At 37.8% G+C, this 16,290-nt stretch overlaps 1 protein-coding gene across 1 annotated transcript; it reads right to left on the bottom strand.

Annotated features, from left to right (window-relative positions):
• Positions 1-7,058: 7,058 nt before the first annotated feature.
• LOC108381216 (uncharacterized) lies at positions 7,059-12,230 on the bottom strand (the record flags this gene model as incomplete). The annotated part of the gene is made up of 2 exons (XM_017637634.1): positions 11,848-12,230; positions 7,059-7,968 (listed from the first exon to the last, which is right to left on the bottom strand). A coding segment is annotated over exon 2 (666 nt), but the record flags the coding sequence as incomplete, so codon positions are not given.
• Between the last annotated feature and the right edge of the window lie 4,060 nt (positions 12,231-16,290).

The raw sequence follows: 16,290 nt of genomic DNA, 5'->3' as shown, positions 1-16,290 counted from the left end.
TTGGCATTTCGCGAGAGCGTCATCGCTTTCGTTGCTTTTACCTCCGATTTATGTTAACTAGACATCGAATAACCGGCCCTTAAAGTGCGCAAATTTAAACAAATTTTTTTCACCACAATCTAACCTTGTTACTACTTCCGTTCTACGTGCGCCTAGTTAACACTAACTACAGGTTAAACATCGTTATCGACTCTCTGTTATATGCTATGGAGTCGGTAAAGTTGATAACGATGTTTAACCTGCAGTTAGTGCTAACCAGATACTGTGTAACTGGTCATAAGGCTCTTAATGGTGTCTGGTTGTCAAGCATTAAGTTTATTGGTCTAAATAAGCCAGTCGCAGTGCTGATATCATCAAGTGTACGAGACTTGGGATCATTCGCTGATCATTGTGATTAATGCTTTACAAGCGTTCCTTCCCGGAATTATAACCTTTTAGGGATTAATCAAGGATAACTTCGTTAGCATTGCGTATGACATTTATAGATGGTTTTAAGAAACTCAGAGGGCCTCTGAAGTCTCCACTTTTCATGCAACTTAGATTCAGCAGTCTTACGACATTCCGGGAAGTATCTTTCTCAATGAGTATGGCTAGAGGCGTTATACCTCTGCTGATTCCAAGCTTCTCTGTTGGACATGATTCCTATAATCGCCACATAGACTAGAGCGCGGAGCTTTCCCAGATGGATTCCGGAGCTTACTTGTTTAGCTTTTGGCCACCAGTCCAGTTCTCTGATAATAATCGGTTCAATTTTGGAAATATTCTACAATAAGTCTATGAAAAGCATAAAATGCTTTTGTGCCTATCTTGATAACCATTGCGAGTTCCTGTTGTGTATTCTATCCAGTGTAACCTTGTGAGAATTCTATCTCCGCCGCTCTCAATTTAAGTTTTGTTAGGTTGCCTTGTTTCTTATGATGCACTTTGTTGGGTTTATTGACAACCCCAACACATAATTCTAGGGTTAGATTCAGTGCTGCCTATAGCCTGGAGTATATGTATGGTCTCCTCATGTCAGTCTACAATGTAGAGGACAAAGGCATCTGCATAGCTAAATTCATTATACTCATTGTCTTTCAGTGCCTTGAGGATACCCACGACTGGCCGTTGCAATTACGGAGTCTGCGCAATATAACAGTAGACAAGGGTTTACGGTTTGCAGGATTTAATCCAAAGTCGTTCCCGTACGCCAAAAATTCTGTAACTGGGAACACTCTCGTGAGAGTAACTGAGCAACTGTTCTCAGAATGAAGTTTCAAGATTTAGTACGGAGTTTTTCTTCGGGAAAATTCAGGAAATTTGTCAAACGATAGGCAGGGTTGCAATTGTATACAAAAATAGAGCGCGGTGAAAGCAAAGAACTTAATATTTGTTAAAAAATCAGCAGCTATTATTAATTGTATAGATTTAATAGTTATTTAGTGATCTTCCAGCCAAATCAGTGTTGTACTAATGACAAGTGAACAAACCAAATGGCGTTATTGCTGGATAGAGTGCATTTTGCGTTCCCGTATACTTCTGCATGTGTTCTCCTGTTACTCTCACTTAAGAGAGTAAAATTGTAGTTTGACAGTTCCACAGGTTTTATTCCGAAGAATACTGGAACAAACTAACCATTCCTTTGTTGACCAGATTTACTGCTAGACTGGTCCTTCATATTAAAACCTCTTTGCACAGATAAAAGAGGTTAGTTACTTCAACAAAATAATTTTTTTTTTTTCAAGACAAGATTTGTAACCGGAGTATTTTCTCAGTTTGCTTCATACGTATTTTAAAACCGAAATTAACGAACTATAGTACAAATGAAAATATTTACATAAAAAATTGGCTGCACAGTAGTGTCATTTCATTTTCTATGGCACACTTCATACGTCATTCGAACGTGCTGCCCCACAGCATGAGCTTAGTAAGCGGAATCAAGCGTTGGGAAATGTTGCGTGTAAATCGGCAGACACGCACCTAGCGTTGAACGCATTGTTGCGGAAAATTATAAGCATTTAGTAACGAAAGCTTGGAGAAAAACAAACATTAAAGTGAACTGTGGCAAATTATCGACAAACGAGCTGACAAATAAAGGCTTATGGAGTAGAGGAGTCGACAAAGTGCAGAGGTGAGTGAACAACAATGGGTAAACAAACAATACTAACTATGTACAATAAGCGAACAAAACAAAAGTACATACAAGGTAAATAAAGAGAATGCAAACAAAAATACGAATAGTGGACGAATGTTGAAAATAAAAACAAAAACAATGTCAGTCAGTGTGCTAGAAGATTGTAATTAAAGACATGGTACGCTGTAAGCAATTTCGTAATCGATGCGATACTGCCAGCCAGTGCATGAATGTAACGTTGAAAACAGTGTTGCCAACTGAACGTCACCGGTAGCAATAGTGTTCAATTAAAATGCAAACCATGCCAGCATAGAAAACGTGTCACTATATCCGTAGTTATCGAAATTGGTGGCCTTTTTTGTTTTAATACTACATTTTAATTATAAGTTTCACTTTTATTTGTAGAGTGCATCCGATTTTTTTGTGAATTAAATATTTGACCGTGAAAGCGAATTGATGAAAGTATACATATATTTACTATATACACGTGTACGTATGTAATGGTCGAAAAGAAAAACTTGAGGGTAGTATGCACTGTACATATCGGAAGTTTTTGCTGGTTTCTTATCACCGAGCACAACTTCAATCATCTAGCCGTACTAAATTTCGGATTGGCTTCTGATCGATGAAGATGCGTAGAATTAGGTGTTCTGTATCCGCCGCCAAGCCTGTCAAAGTCCTAGGGCAGATGATGTCTTTCCAACTCATCTTCTACTCTTTCTAATGCCTCTATTCAGATGGTGCTATAGCTGATATGGAAAAATTCGTATCTAGCCATATAACAGACAGATTTCTTGTAATAAATCTTTGGTATGCAAGTCAATATACTTATCTATCGGTTGGTGACAGACTCTCAACCTCACAACCTGCCTGTACGAAAGGTACATAAACAGAAACGGCGCTACAAGAAATAGAGTCCCACCCGCAAGATCACTAGACATCAAAGAATATACAGAAGGTGCCTTTAACAACAGCATGCCTGACGCGATAACGGCAGCGCTGACGGGCCTGGGCATCGACTCGTGCTCGGTTGCGCTTATAAACCATATGCTTCGATGCAGGGTGCTTCAGGCGGAGCTGGCGGGGGTTTCATTGACCAGGTACGTAGAAAGGGGCACCCCGCAAGGGAAGATCCATCCGCTCTTTCATGGGTCGCAACGGTAAACACACTGCTGTGTGGTATGAAAGGGGGTGACTGTAAGGTTATCGCGTATAGGGATGGTCTTGCACTAACAGTAAGTGTTAAATTTCCACAGACACTATAGGGGTCTTCTCGGAGTCTTGCAAAGCCCTTGCACGGTGCACGGATTGCACGGTAAAAGCCGGTTTTCCTATGAGACAGCTCTGCAAACCGTGCAATCCGTGCACCATGCAAGGGCTTTGCACGACTCCGAGAATACCCCTTATGTGACATTATGCAGGTAAAACTGAAGGAAGTCGAGAGTTGGACAAAATATAATGAGTTAGGTATAAACCCAACTTGTACTGTTCACAAGAAAATACAAAATCCCCCCATTGATACCACCAAGGCTGGCACAGACCGCGCTAAAACTAAGTGAATCCGCGAACTACCTGGAAGTAGTCCTAGATAAAAAAAATTAAGCTGGATTCAAAACACCGAATAGCAGGTCTTGAAGGCCACCGTTGCCCTATATAGCTGTAGGAGAGCAGTCGGCCAAAAATAGGGTTTAACCCCGAATGCAGTGGATATACACCGTCTTGGTAAAACCCATACTTCTCTACGGGGTAGTAATATGGTGGCCAGTACAAGATAAGCAAGGACAACAGTATTAAATTACAAAAAAGGGGGGAGAACAGCTCTGATCTGCATTAGTGGTGCTCTCCGTACAACACCTACTATTGCAGGGAATACGATTCTATAAATATTGTGGGAAGGCAATACGCTGCGAATGCAGCCCTAAGACTACAGGAGCTTAGAAGGTGGAAAGCACCGAGCACAGGACTACTGTGTACTAATGCGCTATTTTACTAAAGGTTATGACATAACTTTACCTAGCAGAGAATCATGGATCGAAGGATCTGAATTCGGGATCTGAAGATGCCATAAGATTCTACACGGACGGCTCCAAACTACATAGAAAACAGGGTAGGAGGAGGCGTCTACTCGGAACAATTAGGAATACAACGATTATTCCGTTTGCCTGCCCAATTTAGTGTCTTTCAAGCCGAACTGGCAGACGTGCAAGAAGCCATTGACAGCTTAAAACTAGCATCTGTCGCCACTACTAAAATATATATACATATACTCAGACAGCCAGGCGGCCCTTATGGCGCTTGAGACTCTGTCACTATTAGTTCGGAAACAGTTGCTAGCTGCCGCAAATCACTTAACGTGATGACAGACCGGTTCGCTTTGCACTTGGTATGGGTACCAGGACACAGTGACATACCAGGAAATGAGAAGGCAGACAAGCTTACAAGAGGGAGTACTTCCTCTCCTCTCTCATCAGCCTGGAAGAGGATGGGTATGCCACTCGCCACAGATGGTTCAATGACTGATGACAAAGGGCTATTGGTATTTATCATCTTGACATCCAACTTTAAATTTCAATGACAAACGGCCGGATTCCAACATTTGCTATCGCTCATTTTGATCGCCAAAAAATCTCAAAAAGAATAGCAGGCGCCCTTAACAACACGCAACGTCTAGTTCCATGCTCCCCACACTGCCAGATTTTTCTGATTGCGCATTGCATGTGTTACTCTTTCATGTTGTATACTTTTAGGCCCTACTGCTTTTCGTTTAGAGAATTTTAGCGACGAAAATTTAGCGTGCAGAGAGTCCATGGTGTTCAAGGAAATGGAACTAGGATTAATCTTGAATTGCACCAATTTGATCGTTTAAATTAGATTAGGGGCGGCGTTTATAGTTACGCTTTCTCTCCACTGATCAATGCCCTGTCCGTTTTAACCTGTTTTAGCATTATTCAAGCTTTGGCAGCGAGAAATACGGTAATACAGCAGGTATCCGCCTTGAAGGCAATGAAGGCATGAAGTGGCAGATCCCACGAGATACTCACTTAGACCATAACTAGATTGTCCATTGGCCTAACAAAGATTCTTCTTCTTTGGCTGAGTTCAACAAAGCACAGCAGTCGCTTCTCTTCTATGCCAATTGACACAAATTGGAAATGCCAAGTGAAGTCAAGGCTTTCTATCGCAGTCGGGACCTCCCTTTGCTAAAAAAAAAGAAGTGTCCATCCTAAATTCATACGAAAAAGTATCACTTCGGATCCGACTGGATCAAAACGGTTTTATTTTCTATTGTCTCCAATCAATTTGATGCGCATACGTTGTGAAAAAACAGAAACAGCAATTACTCACGTTCCACGTAACAACTTATCTGACAATAAAGCTAATTGTCAGCTGTTAACAGACAATATAGTGTGATTCTACAAAAAGTTTGTCATTGTTTGAAAAAAAACGTAAAATAACAATATTAATCAATATGAACCACTTACAAATTCCAAAATTGTATGGAAGCACTTGGTGAATCATTATTTTGGTAGTTGCAGACTTTAATACATATGTATGTACATTAGGCTGCATCACCAAAAAAAAAGCTGCTGTTTTTCCACCGGAATTATAATGGTCGTTATACTTTATGACTTCCGCCAAAACATTTTGGAAAACTATCAAGATTTGTGTGAGCTAGACCGACTTGAACATACATCCAAAAATCGCATTATTTTGATTCCGTATATAAAATTTTGAATCATTTTTATGCAGACTTTTAAGCCTAAAATCTTCTATTATCTGAGATGTCTTTCTAGAAAAAAAAAATTTTAAAAACTTATTTTATTTATACAAAACTAGATTTTTGGAGGTATTTTCAAATCGGTACAGCTCACGTAAATCTCAATATTTGTCCGAAATATATTGGCCGACAGTACCGCTTTTCTTGCATGGAGAGTGATGCACCCTAATATACATATGTGTATGTAAAAACTTACATTAGACCAGAGCATATGTTAAAATCGATTTGGGAAACTTAATCTGAGCATATTTCCGGAAACAAATTATTTTCGACACCCAATAAAACCTGCTAAATAGGTAGTTTGTAATAAGTTTGTATTTAAAAAAATATATAAATAATATACCGTTGTTAAGATATTGAAATGTCTTCATATCTTATAGCCATGAAGCTCTTAATTGCAAACAGTAGTTTGAAATTGTGCTCATCAAGAAAAATTCCGTGATGTGTAACATTTCCTAACATTTACCTTCACAATGGCTTAAAAAATACCCGTAAAAGCCGGCTGTCAAATGGAAAAGTTACTGAAGAAATTTAAATTAAATTTTTCAGAATGCTTGAAAACTAATTAGGGGTCCTCATACCGAGCTTGGTAGTCGGTAACTCTTCTTTATATTTCTGAAATACATTCATAGTAGCTGCTCAAAATATTTTTGAAAAATTTACCTTTTTTGGTGATACGGTCTAATGTGCATTTACTGTGAATAAGTATGGGTATTTTCGAATGCTCATTGAAATCTAATCAGCGAACGTTCGAACTGGATATTTAACTGATAAGGTACTCTTGACGACGCCAAAATTTAGTAATTTGTTGTGTCATGCCGGAGGAATTGGAATTTTTGCCTACGTATAAACATTTGATAGGTACAGTTGTCTCCACTTAATTGGACAAGTAAATTTGACAATTTTTTTTTATTTAATAATCCGGGAAAACCAGTAAACTTTGATCTCTTTAATTAAACAGCTAATTCGTAACCGGTTGCTCTTTGAGGTACATAGAGAAACTACTTAAGCGGGACAAAATTAAGCGGAGACTACTGTAATAGTAAGCTGGGATGTACAGTGCGAAAAAATCTTAAATCAAAAAGACTTAATATTCTATAATAACCACTTGAGATTTGATTAAAATACATTAATTTGATTAAGATAAGGCAAAGAGAAAAAACTTACCCCATTTCCAATTTGTCCATTATTACGATTGATATCTGTGCCATTGGTTGGGCTTTTGGCGATGCCGTTTGCTCTTCTCAAACTCATTTTGATCGCTTCAACGGCGCTATGATCGATTTTATTTTGATTAATTGCCTGTTTCGGCTCCTCACTGCCGTAGAATGGCTGCACGGTACGCAAAGAAAACGATTGTGAGAGTAGGGTAGTTGGAGAATCGTTATGCTTTTTTCTACCGAATAGAGGTGATTGTTTTTTGCTGAGTGCTCCTAAAGCCGCTGCGTCCTCCTGCACTGAGGTATGCTCAACGATCGGTGATAGGTGATCGTCGTTAGTCGCCAATTTCTCCTTTTCCACCTCCACCAGTGTGGTATTGGTCGTCGATGTAGAAATTATATCACTTTGAAAGCGATCGAAACCAAATGATGACACTTTTTTAGTACAATTCACGCATGCGCAGAGTGGTGTATTAGTTTTCGAGTAGCTAAAACCTAAACTCTCGTCGTTTATTTCCGGTGGTTTGTAAGGAGTCACTGGCGGCAGCTGTGTCGGTCGGTAAGGTGATGAGTTTGCAGACGCAACACCGTTATCAATGCAAATGCAATCGGTGAATTGAATCGCTGTAGATCGTGGATGAACCGCTACACTGCGAATGATCGCGCTTGCCATGCAACAAAACTGGTTGAGATGTGAATGCGCTCGCAGCTGTTGAGCGAGTGCGTGGGTGTGCGAGATCAAAATACGGATGTAGGTGGGGACGGCAACGAGTGGCGATTTGCACGTGTTAATGCGCACGCAACAGCACAGCAAAGATTGAGCGGTTACTGATCTTTGGACGGCAGTTATAATCTTCTTACTGCTGATTCACAGTTTGTTTTGATTTTTTTTGGTCCTTTTGTTACTTTTGCTTTCACTAAAATATATATCGCTAGCTTAGAGTGAAAAGTTGCTAAGTCCACTTTTTATGAATACTCATATTTTTATATAGGACACAAGAGAAATTAAAAAGATCTATGTATACGAAATGTTTAAAAAAAGATCGAATCCTTTTATTCGTATAGAGCTTTGGAGCTTTAAACGCACAAAATGTTGTATTCAATTTTTGTTCGAAATACTTGAAGAAAATTACTAAAGAAGTTGTTTCCTCTCCTGTAAAAGTTGTAAAAATGGTCTTAGCAACTTTTCACTCTTAGCTAGCGATATGTAATTTCATACCTGAAGTTACTTGGCTACACTTTTTACCACTTTGAGAAGTTTCTAAAATCGCCAATGCGAATTTTGTATTTTTAATATTTATAATTTTACTAATTATCAGAAATGTTGTTGTTTCAGTGCAATGCGCTAGCAAATTAATCAATTACCCATGCTCTCAAGGTCAAAGCACTTTGTTATCTGTCTTCTGCTGCTTGCTATCACAAATTGTTCACAATACTTGTCATAAATGGCTCCTGTAGCATCAAACATATATACATACATACATATGTATGTAGCTCACAATTGCTTTAATGGTTCTCTTAAATGTACTTAAGAATCTGTAATTTCTGGAAAAAAATAATAACTTTTTTTAATAGCAAAGCGATTGCGATATCAAAATTTTTAATGATACTTGGGCACTCATCACCGATTTATTTCTTTTCAACAAAAAGCAAATTACATGAATACATATGTATGTATATATGTACATTATGGTGCATCACGCTTACACAAAAAAAAATCGGTACTGTTTTTCCATCGGAATTATATAATATATTTTAAGACCTACGCCAAAATATTTTTGAAAAATGTTAATATTTACATGGGCTGGATCCATTTGAAAACAAATCACAAAAGTTTTTTATAAATAAAATTAGTATTTGGAAATATATTTCTAAAAAAAGTACCAAACTACTTAACTTGCAGGAAAATTTTGAGATCGTTTTACATATACCACAATTGTAAAACCTATGGTAACTTTTTATTGCAGTAGCCTAGGTTTTAAGAAGTGACTTAGTGATGATGAGACAACCACTCGTCAGTTCTCAACGCTGGTGGAGAGTATGATTCATAATGTTACCCTGCTTAACTTAACTCAAAAACAGATAGCCAAGCACTACTTAGAAAAATAGAAGTAAAATCATCGCGAGACATGGCAAGGCTTTTAGCTTAAATACCGCTGACCAAGCTGAAGAGATGGCAGCAATAGGGTTATGAGTTTGGAGAAAGGAAATAAGGAAGGCCAAAGAGAGCCATGCTGTTGCTATAAGCATGCAAAGAAGCTCCTTAGTTCTTATCGCCTTTTGTTTCCCACTGGATCTTCATAGCAGTTGTCAGGCCGTTACTGGAAGCACTGCGCCCAACCAACCAACCAACAAGGTATCTAAAACTAGTTTGCCAGTTGGTCTACTTACAGGCTGCTAACTGGTGCTTGCAGGGGTGAGAGGTGCAAGATTAGGAAAAGTAAAAGTTTTGGAAAAATGTATAATCATTCTAAAAACTTACACTAAACCAGAAGAGAAAAAATCATTTTCACATAAATTGCTGTTGAAATCGGCAGTAAGTGTTGTTTTCTGGAGTATGTTTCGAAATTTATCTGGCATTTTTTTAATAAAATCAGATAAATTTTACAACCCTCTTAACTCTGCTTAGCTTAATAGTTGTAAATTTTGATAATTCTGCCGATGATTTCCCTGAGCGTAGCTTTATTTATATGCACTGGTGGACGCATTTAAGGCAGAGACGCACCTCGCTAGTTCATCCGCTGTATCATTATCCTAAATGTCCCAAAGTGCTAGGACCCATGTGAGGATAGTTTTAATTGGTCAGAAGTTGGGGCCAACTTTCTTCGATAATCTTTGACTGGTTAAGCAGAGGAAGTGGTCGAAATTTCAGGCTTGCTAAATTGAAAACAGTTCAATCTGGAAAAAGCTTGTGTGGTCCGGTAAGCGAAATGATAGCTTCAAACCAGTATTCATCTGTGGCTTGGGAGTCTTTGTGAAAGGCTTATGGTGGGTCTAGATGTTAGGTATAGGCAGAACTCTTATATTACCGGAGAGTCTATTTAGCATGGCATTGTGGGTGAATTACCTTTCCTTCCAATGCCCTAAAGCAATTTTATTGCACTGCTAGGATCATAAAAAAGTACCTATGTGATTGCACTCGTTACGTCAACAGCAACTGACCTCTAAATTTCACTGAGGTTTTTAACGACGCAATCCTAGTAAGAGCTGACCACAAGACCGCCGGTCCGGTGGAAATACGGATCGGACTAAAGCTGTATGCATACATTTCTTAGCTTCAATCCTCTTCTGTTGCTTAGCATTCTTTTAGCTGTTGGTCGTTATATCATCCACCGAAGCTATCGTTAATGCTTAACACACAATTTTCTATTGGAAATTAATTAGTTAACTCAGAATCGGCAGTTAACTACAGATTTTTGTACTTAAAACGTCATTTAAAGTTATTCTGCGTTAACTACGCACTGTGAATTTGGCCCTTAATCTTTCAAACGCCATTTACTTTGCTTATGGCTTACATAGCAAAAAATTGTTATTGATTCCTTTCACTAAACACGTTCACCTTTTGGCTTGTCTTTATTCCAAAAATAAACGTAGTAAAAAAAAACTGAAGAACTATGTTGAAAACAGTTGTCTGCAGCATAAGAATATCTCTTAACTCTTATATTTTATTTGAAGTGAAGTTGGCTATAGTTGTCGGTGTATGGGTGTATGTATGTAAGTACGAGTACTAGTATGTTTGAATTTTCGAGAATAAATATGTACTTCAGTGTCGCCAGATGCCGATAATCTGAATTTTTCATGAAGACCAACTTCCACAGAGTTTACTGAACCGCTATGCATGTGGATATACATAGATATATGCATAACTACATACATATGTGCATATGCTTTCCTTGTTTTTGTAGGCTATGCAGAAGCTCATAAAACATCAGCATAAAGTAACACCAACAAAAAAAAAACGAGAAATGTACGGCACCAGTTATTGGATAAAAATAAATATTTGGAAATAAGAGTAAAAAAATAAATAAAATAAAATAAATGTGCAAAATTTTAGAGACAGCAGAAATTATGCAAAACTGGTTCAGAATACTTCAATAAAAACAAACATAAAAGGCGGAAAGCAAAACAAACGATTAAAGCAGGCGAAAAAAAAAGAATAAAATAGACCACCTCCCCAGCTACCGTCAGAAGAGAGACACATTAGGGCTATTCGCGATTCGGTGTATAAGAGCTGACAAATTTATGCAATTGCAGAAATATGCCATGGATTGTGAGCGACCTTTATTAAACTGTCATGGCAAAGCTTTTGCAAAACAATTTTTGTGCATCAGCTTTGGTTTTGTTTATGAATGCAATGCATAGCATTTTTACTGATTCGGTATTGCAAATTTGCCAAGCCATGACAAATGCAAATGCGTGTATTTTGTTTGTGTATTGCAAATAATTTGCAATACAAATTTGCAATGCAATGATGCTAGGCCATTTGCACCGGATCGCGAATAGCCCTATAGTTAACGAAGTGTTATGTACAAGTGGTTGAGAAGTAACTGCAAAGGCAACAACAACGATCGCTATTAAATTGCTCACGGTGGCTTTTCAATCGCCATTTTGGCATTTAAAAAATAGTCACCCACAAAAAATTGCGAATAAAAAATTTTAACGTTTAAGCGCTCAAGAACAAGGCCAAGTACACTTCTAGTTAGTTACACACAAAAACAAATAAATATATGTACATACATACATATGTATGAATGTACATTAATAGATCGTATCGATATGCGAATTTCGATACTAACCGGCTTGTTTTTTCAATCTTATTTTCGCCACTTTTTGCTTTTAATTACACATTTCGTATCCTTTGACGCTACACAATACAGTTATCTATAATATATTTCACACAAATAACAACAAAGTTAATTTATTTTCCGTTTTGTCTGCACAAATCTTATAATTTAACGTACATTTATTAAAAACAATGCCCAGCAAATAAATTATATATTCCTGAAATGTCCGGACATTTGAAAAATATTGAACCGAAAATTGCACAGCTGCGCCCACGTCCAGCCGCAGTTGTCTCACTTCGCTTACTAATTCGGCAACGTTACAGCGGCGCTGCGGCAATGCGTCCATGTCCAATTCGAGTGGAACCATACATATATTTCCATACAATGTACACATATTCATAATACCTTGTAGCAGTATCCAACGTCGAATTGCGCCAAACACAATAGAGCAAGCAGCGACCGGCGACCGGCGGCCGGCTATACACCACAGTGGTAATGAGAGAGAGCATTCGGTCGACTGGGTAGTGCGCCAGCGCCAACAGCGGGGCTTGATAACGAATATATGTATATAGAAAGAAGTACATACATATGTATGTAGTATTATAATAGTAACTTCGCTAGCTATGCTGTATCACAAGCGACCTCCTCGACCGAGTGCGAAGAGCAACTGCTTGACTGGGTATGACCCAGGTGGAAATTTAAATGAAATTCGTTATAACTGTAACATGCACATTAGGGTGGTCAAAAAGGGACTGTAGGCCCCTCCCCTTTGTATGACATCAAGGTGCACGCCACAAATCGGAGGAGAACCTCAGCCAAGCACTAACCTACTATTTGTAAGCGCCAAACTTTAAGTGTTCCAGTTTTACCATCAACAGCCAATCCAACTGAATTTAACCTAAATTTTTAGGCTAGAACTCGGAAGGATTCTCCGATCTAAAAGTCTGCTCTGCTATATACAAATGGTAGGCACATGCGGATCTTAAAAACTGCTGATTTGTTAAATAGTTCACGCCACGGTGAAGTTGGTAAATAAGTGGACAAAAAAGGAGCCACTGCGTAGACCGCTACGGGGGCCGAGAGGCACATAGACAAAGGCATAGACAAGGATATAGACAAAGACAAAGATAAAGGCAGGAATAAAAACAGAGGCAAAGACGCAGTCAAAGCCAACGACAACATCTAAGAGAAATATAACAAGTAATCTCTAAACAAAAAACAAAACCGACTTCAATTCTTATATAAAAATTTAATACTTATTATCGTTAATTTCTTCATGATCCAATGATGCGATTTAAACCAAATTAGTATGGGACCACCTGTGAGGTAACACCTTTCCTTTAAAAAAAGAACGGTTAAAAAAGTTATGCGATGGCATACATTAAAAAAAAATATATATTCCGAGGAATTGATAACCTTCTCCTTTTTGTGAAGTGGGTTAAAAATACATACATACAGATATTAAGGAGAAGATGGAAATGAAAGTCAAGGTAAATATATATTATAATGGAGCTTAAGATGAATATGAAGACGAAGATGAAGGAAGACCATAAGAGACGAAGATGAAGCCCAGGGTGAGGTTAAGATGGCAATGAAGATAAAAATGAAGGTGAGAATTGTGATGAAGATGAAGGGGAAGGGGAAGAGAAAGAGGAAAATGAAGGTAAAGATACAGGTATTAAAGATAAAAATACAGATAGAGATAAAGATGAATACAAAAATAAGGCCAAAGATAAATAAAGAGATAAGAATTTAGATGGAGATTAAGACCCAAATCTTTTTTTGTTTTTTTTTGTCACTGTCAACAAAATTTATCAAACTTCAAAAATGCATATGTGTACTATATATACATCATGTACATACATACATATATTTGAGAAATGAAACTTTAATACCCACTTCTTTCAGAAAGCGTACCATCTCAGATATAATGAAGTCATATCTAGTTAATAAATTTCTTTAAGACCTAGTCTTATTTGGTTCACTGCTCTTGTGGATCCTTTAAATTTTTATTTAAGATATTCACGCTTTTTAGTTATCGTATTATCTTACTTTGGGGCTCTAAAGGATTTTTGTATTGAGATGGGCCGAAGTTGACAGTCTGTGACGGCCAGATTGTTTCTGTGGCTTCTGTCTAACCTGTTGTTTATTATTTAGCTACATATGCCAAATCACCGTGACAAGTTATACGATTGAGCAACACGTTAAAATGATAAGGCCTTATTATCAAAATATGTAGTGTTCGTTAGTGCAAACATTGCGCCAATTCATTTCATTTAAGGCAACCGCGACGATCCTAAAAAGGCGGCTCTGGTGGGAAATCGGTTCGTTAAATAATAAGCGAGCCGCTGTTCGTGTGAAAGTACGCATGAAGGCGGCCAATTTCTCGGGATGCATAAGAATCCGGTCTGGCATGAGCTTAAATGAGAGGATTTTTGGGTCGGTTCCTGGGCCTGTCCTTTGCTGTTCTAAGGAGCGTTTGGTATAGGACCTCATTTTTTGTCGAAAAATAAAATTTAGCAACGAAGCGGATTTTTGGGTGAATAAATATGCTAATAAGCACAGTAACTGTATACGGGTTGACACCAATCCACACGAGTTTCACCAGGGAAAAATCCACCTAAGTTACCGCTTGGTCTGAAAACGACGCATGTAGATGAGGATAACGTATTGAATTGCGTAACATATCACCCAGCAGACGCCACGATGGATATTCTGCATGAACGATTTTGGGTAAGGTGACGTTAATTGCGCTTCAAGACCGTACATTTAGATTTTTTTCTGGTAGGGTCTTCTGGCGTCGTAGATCTTGGCCAATTACGCTTAAATTTAGCAGGATCTTTGCGGCATACTCATTGAAAAACTCTATGACCGCCGTGAGAAGCTGAGACGGACATTTGAACGAGGATTATCAGAATATTTCTCTACTCTGTTTATAATGAGCAACTATGGTCTAAAGTCCTACATATAATTTCGGATAAGTACAACATAATTCTAGTCTCTCCTTTTCTGGAATGCTTGACCGTAATTAGTCTGCTCAGCACATCTATTGGCTGCAATCAAAATTATCTTCCGGACAGAGAAATATTAAACGGGCTTAAGACCAATTCCATCTGGGCTCCTCCGAGGTTTTGGTAAAAAAATAGACAGATGTTACAACGATAGACTGGTGCAAAGGTCGGAGCTTAATATCTCCTTCTTATATTTTATTTTTAACCGACTTCACAAAAAGCAGAAGGGTTATCAATTCTTCGAAATATTTTTTTTTATTGAAGTCGGCTTTGATTTTTGCTTAAAAATTACTTGTTTTCAAACACTCTTCCATTAGAACCGAAAAATTTAAGCTTACTTGGAATTGCTCATTGTACTAATTCAGGGGTTCCAAGCTAGATTTTACCATTGAATTCTCGTCGATAGCTTTATTGTATAACAAACAGTTTACATACGACACTTTACAACACATAAGCCCATGCCAGATTAAATTTTAGTTTCGTGTTGGGGGGACAGATTTGCTTTGACAATTTAGATGAAATCTACGAAAATGCTCGAAAGCTGTCACATATGTACATAGATCGCTTTTGTTTCAGCGCCAAGCGAACGGATGGCAAAGTTTTATCTAGCACGGAGTAACGGAGCTTTCTGTACTTGGCTTGACGCAGCTGAATATTATTGCAATCATTTGAATCCAATATGTTCAAGAAATATCGTTTTTAATACAATTATTGATATGAAATGTTAATTTATCTGTCGTTAGTAATGTTTATTTAGTGGCCCAAGCATTCGCTGCCAAGCGTTCATTGTAGCAAGCATACTTTTAACGTGCGTTCTGTCAAACCAACGCCAACGCCAAAGCCAACACGAAAGTTCTATGTGGACCGGCCTTAACTTCAATTGCATTTCTCCTGCGATAAAAAAAAAATGCTAACCAAAGACATGTTTCTACGAGAAGGCATTGATGTTATTGAAGAGATTAATAGTAATTAAGTAATCGACCAGCGCAGATCATTATTATTTGAGAATATCAAGCATAACTTGATTGTCCACTGTAATTTTCAATGCTTGAAATAAAGTGAATAAAAAACCAAAACATTTAACTGTACTTACTTGTTTTTGAGCATATTTACAAGCGATTAAGTAAGCGCTTAAAATTGCTTTTCTCCAGTTTATTTTTATGAATTGCTAAAGACAACAGACGAAATAGATTTTAATTTAGTTTCCTGTTTTAAAACTACTTAATAAGCAACCCTTTCACAGAAAGAGTTATTCAAATTTCCAGTCTTGAGGTGGAATTTGTTTTTTTTCTGGTTTTACTGCATTTTATTTCCTAAAATTAAACAAAATAAGAATTGCAACTCAATAAATTCCAGGCAAATTAATTCCAACGGGGACATTACCCACAACCAAGCATAGTAACTTTAAACGTCGCACTGCCAAAATATTATTAGTCTCTTAAGT

This window comes from Rhagoletis zephyria, unplaced genomic scaffold, assembly GCF_001687245.7.
Source record: "Rhagoletis zephyria isolate East Lansing unplaced genomic scaffold, Rhagoletis_zephyria_1.1 Rzeph_scaffold_00133, whole genome shotgun sequence".
Taxonomy (NCBI): domain Eukaryota; kingdom Metazoa; phylum Arthropoda; class Insecta; order Diptera; family Tephritidae; genus Rhagoletis; species Rhagoletis zephyria.
The sequence above is the reverse complement of the archived record's forward strand: the minus strand, read 5'-3'. Positions and strand labels throughout refer to the sequence as shown.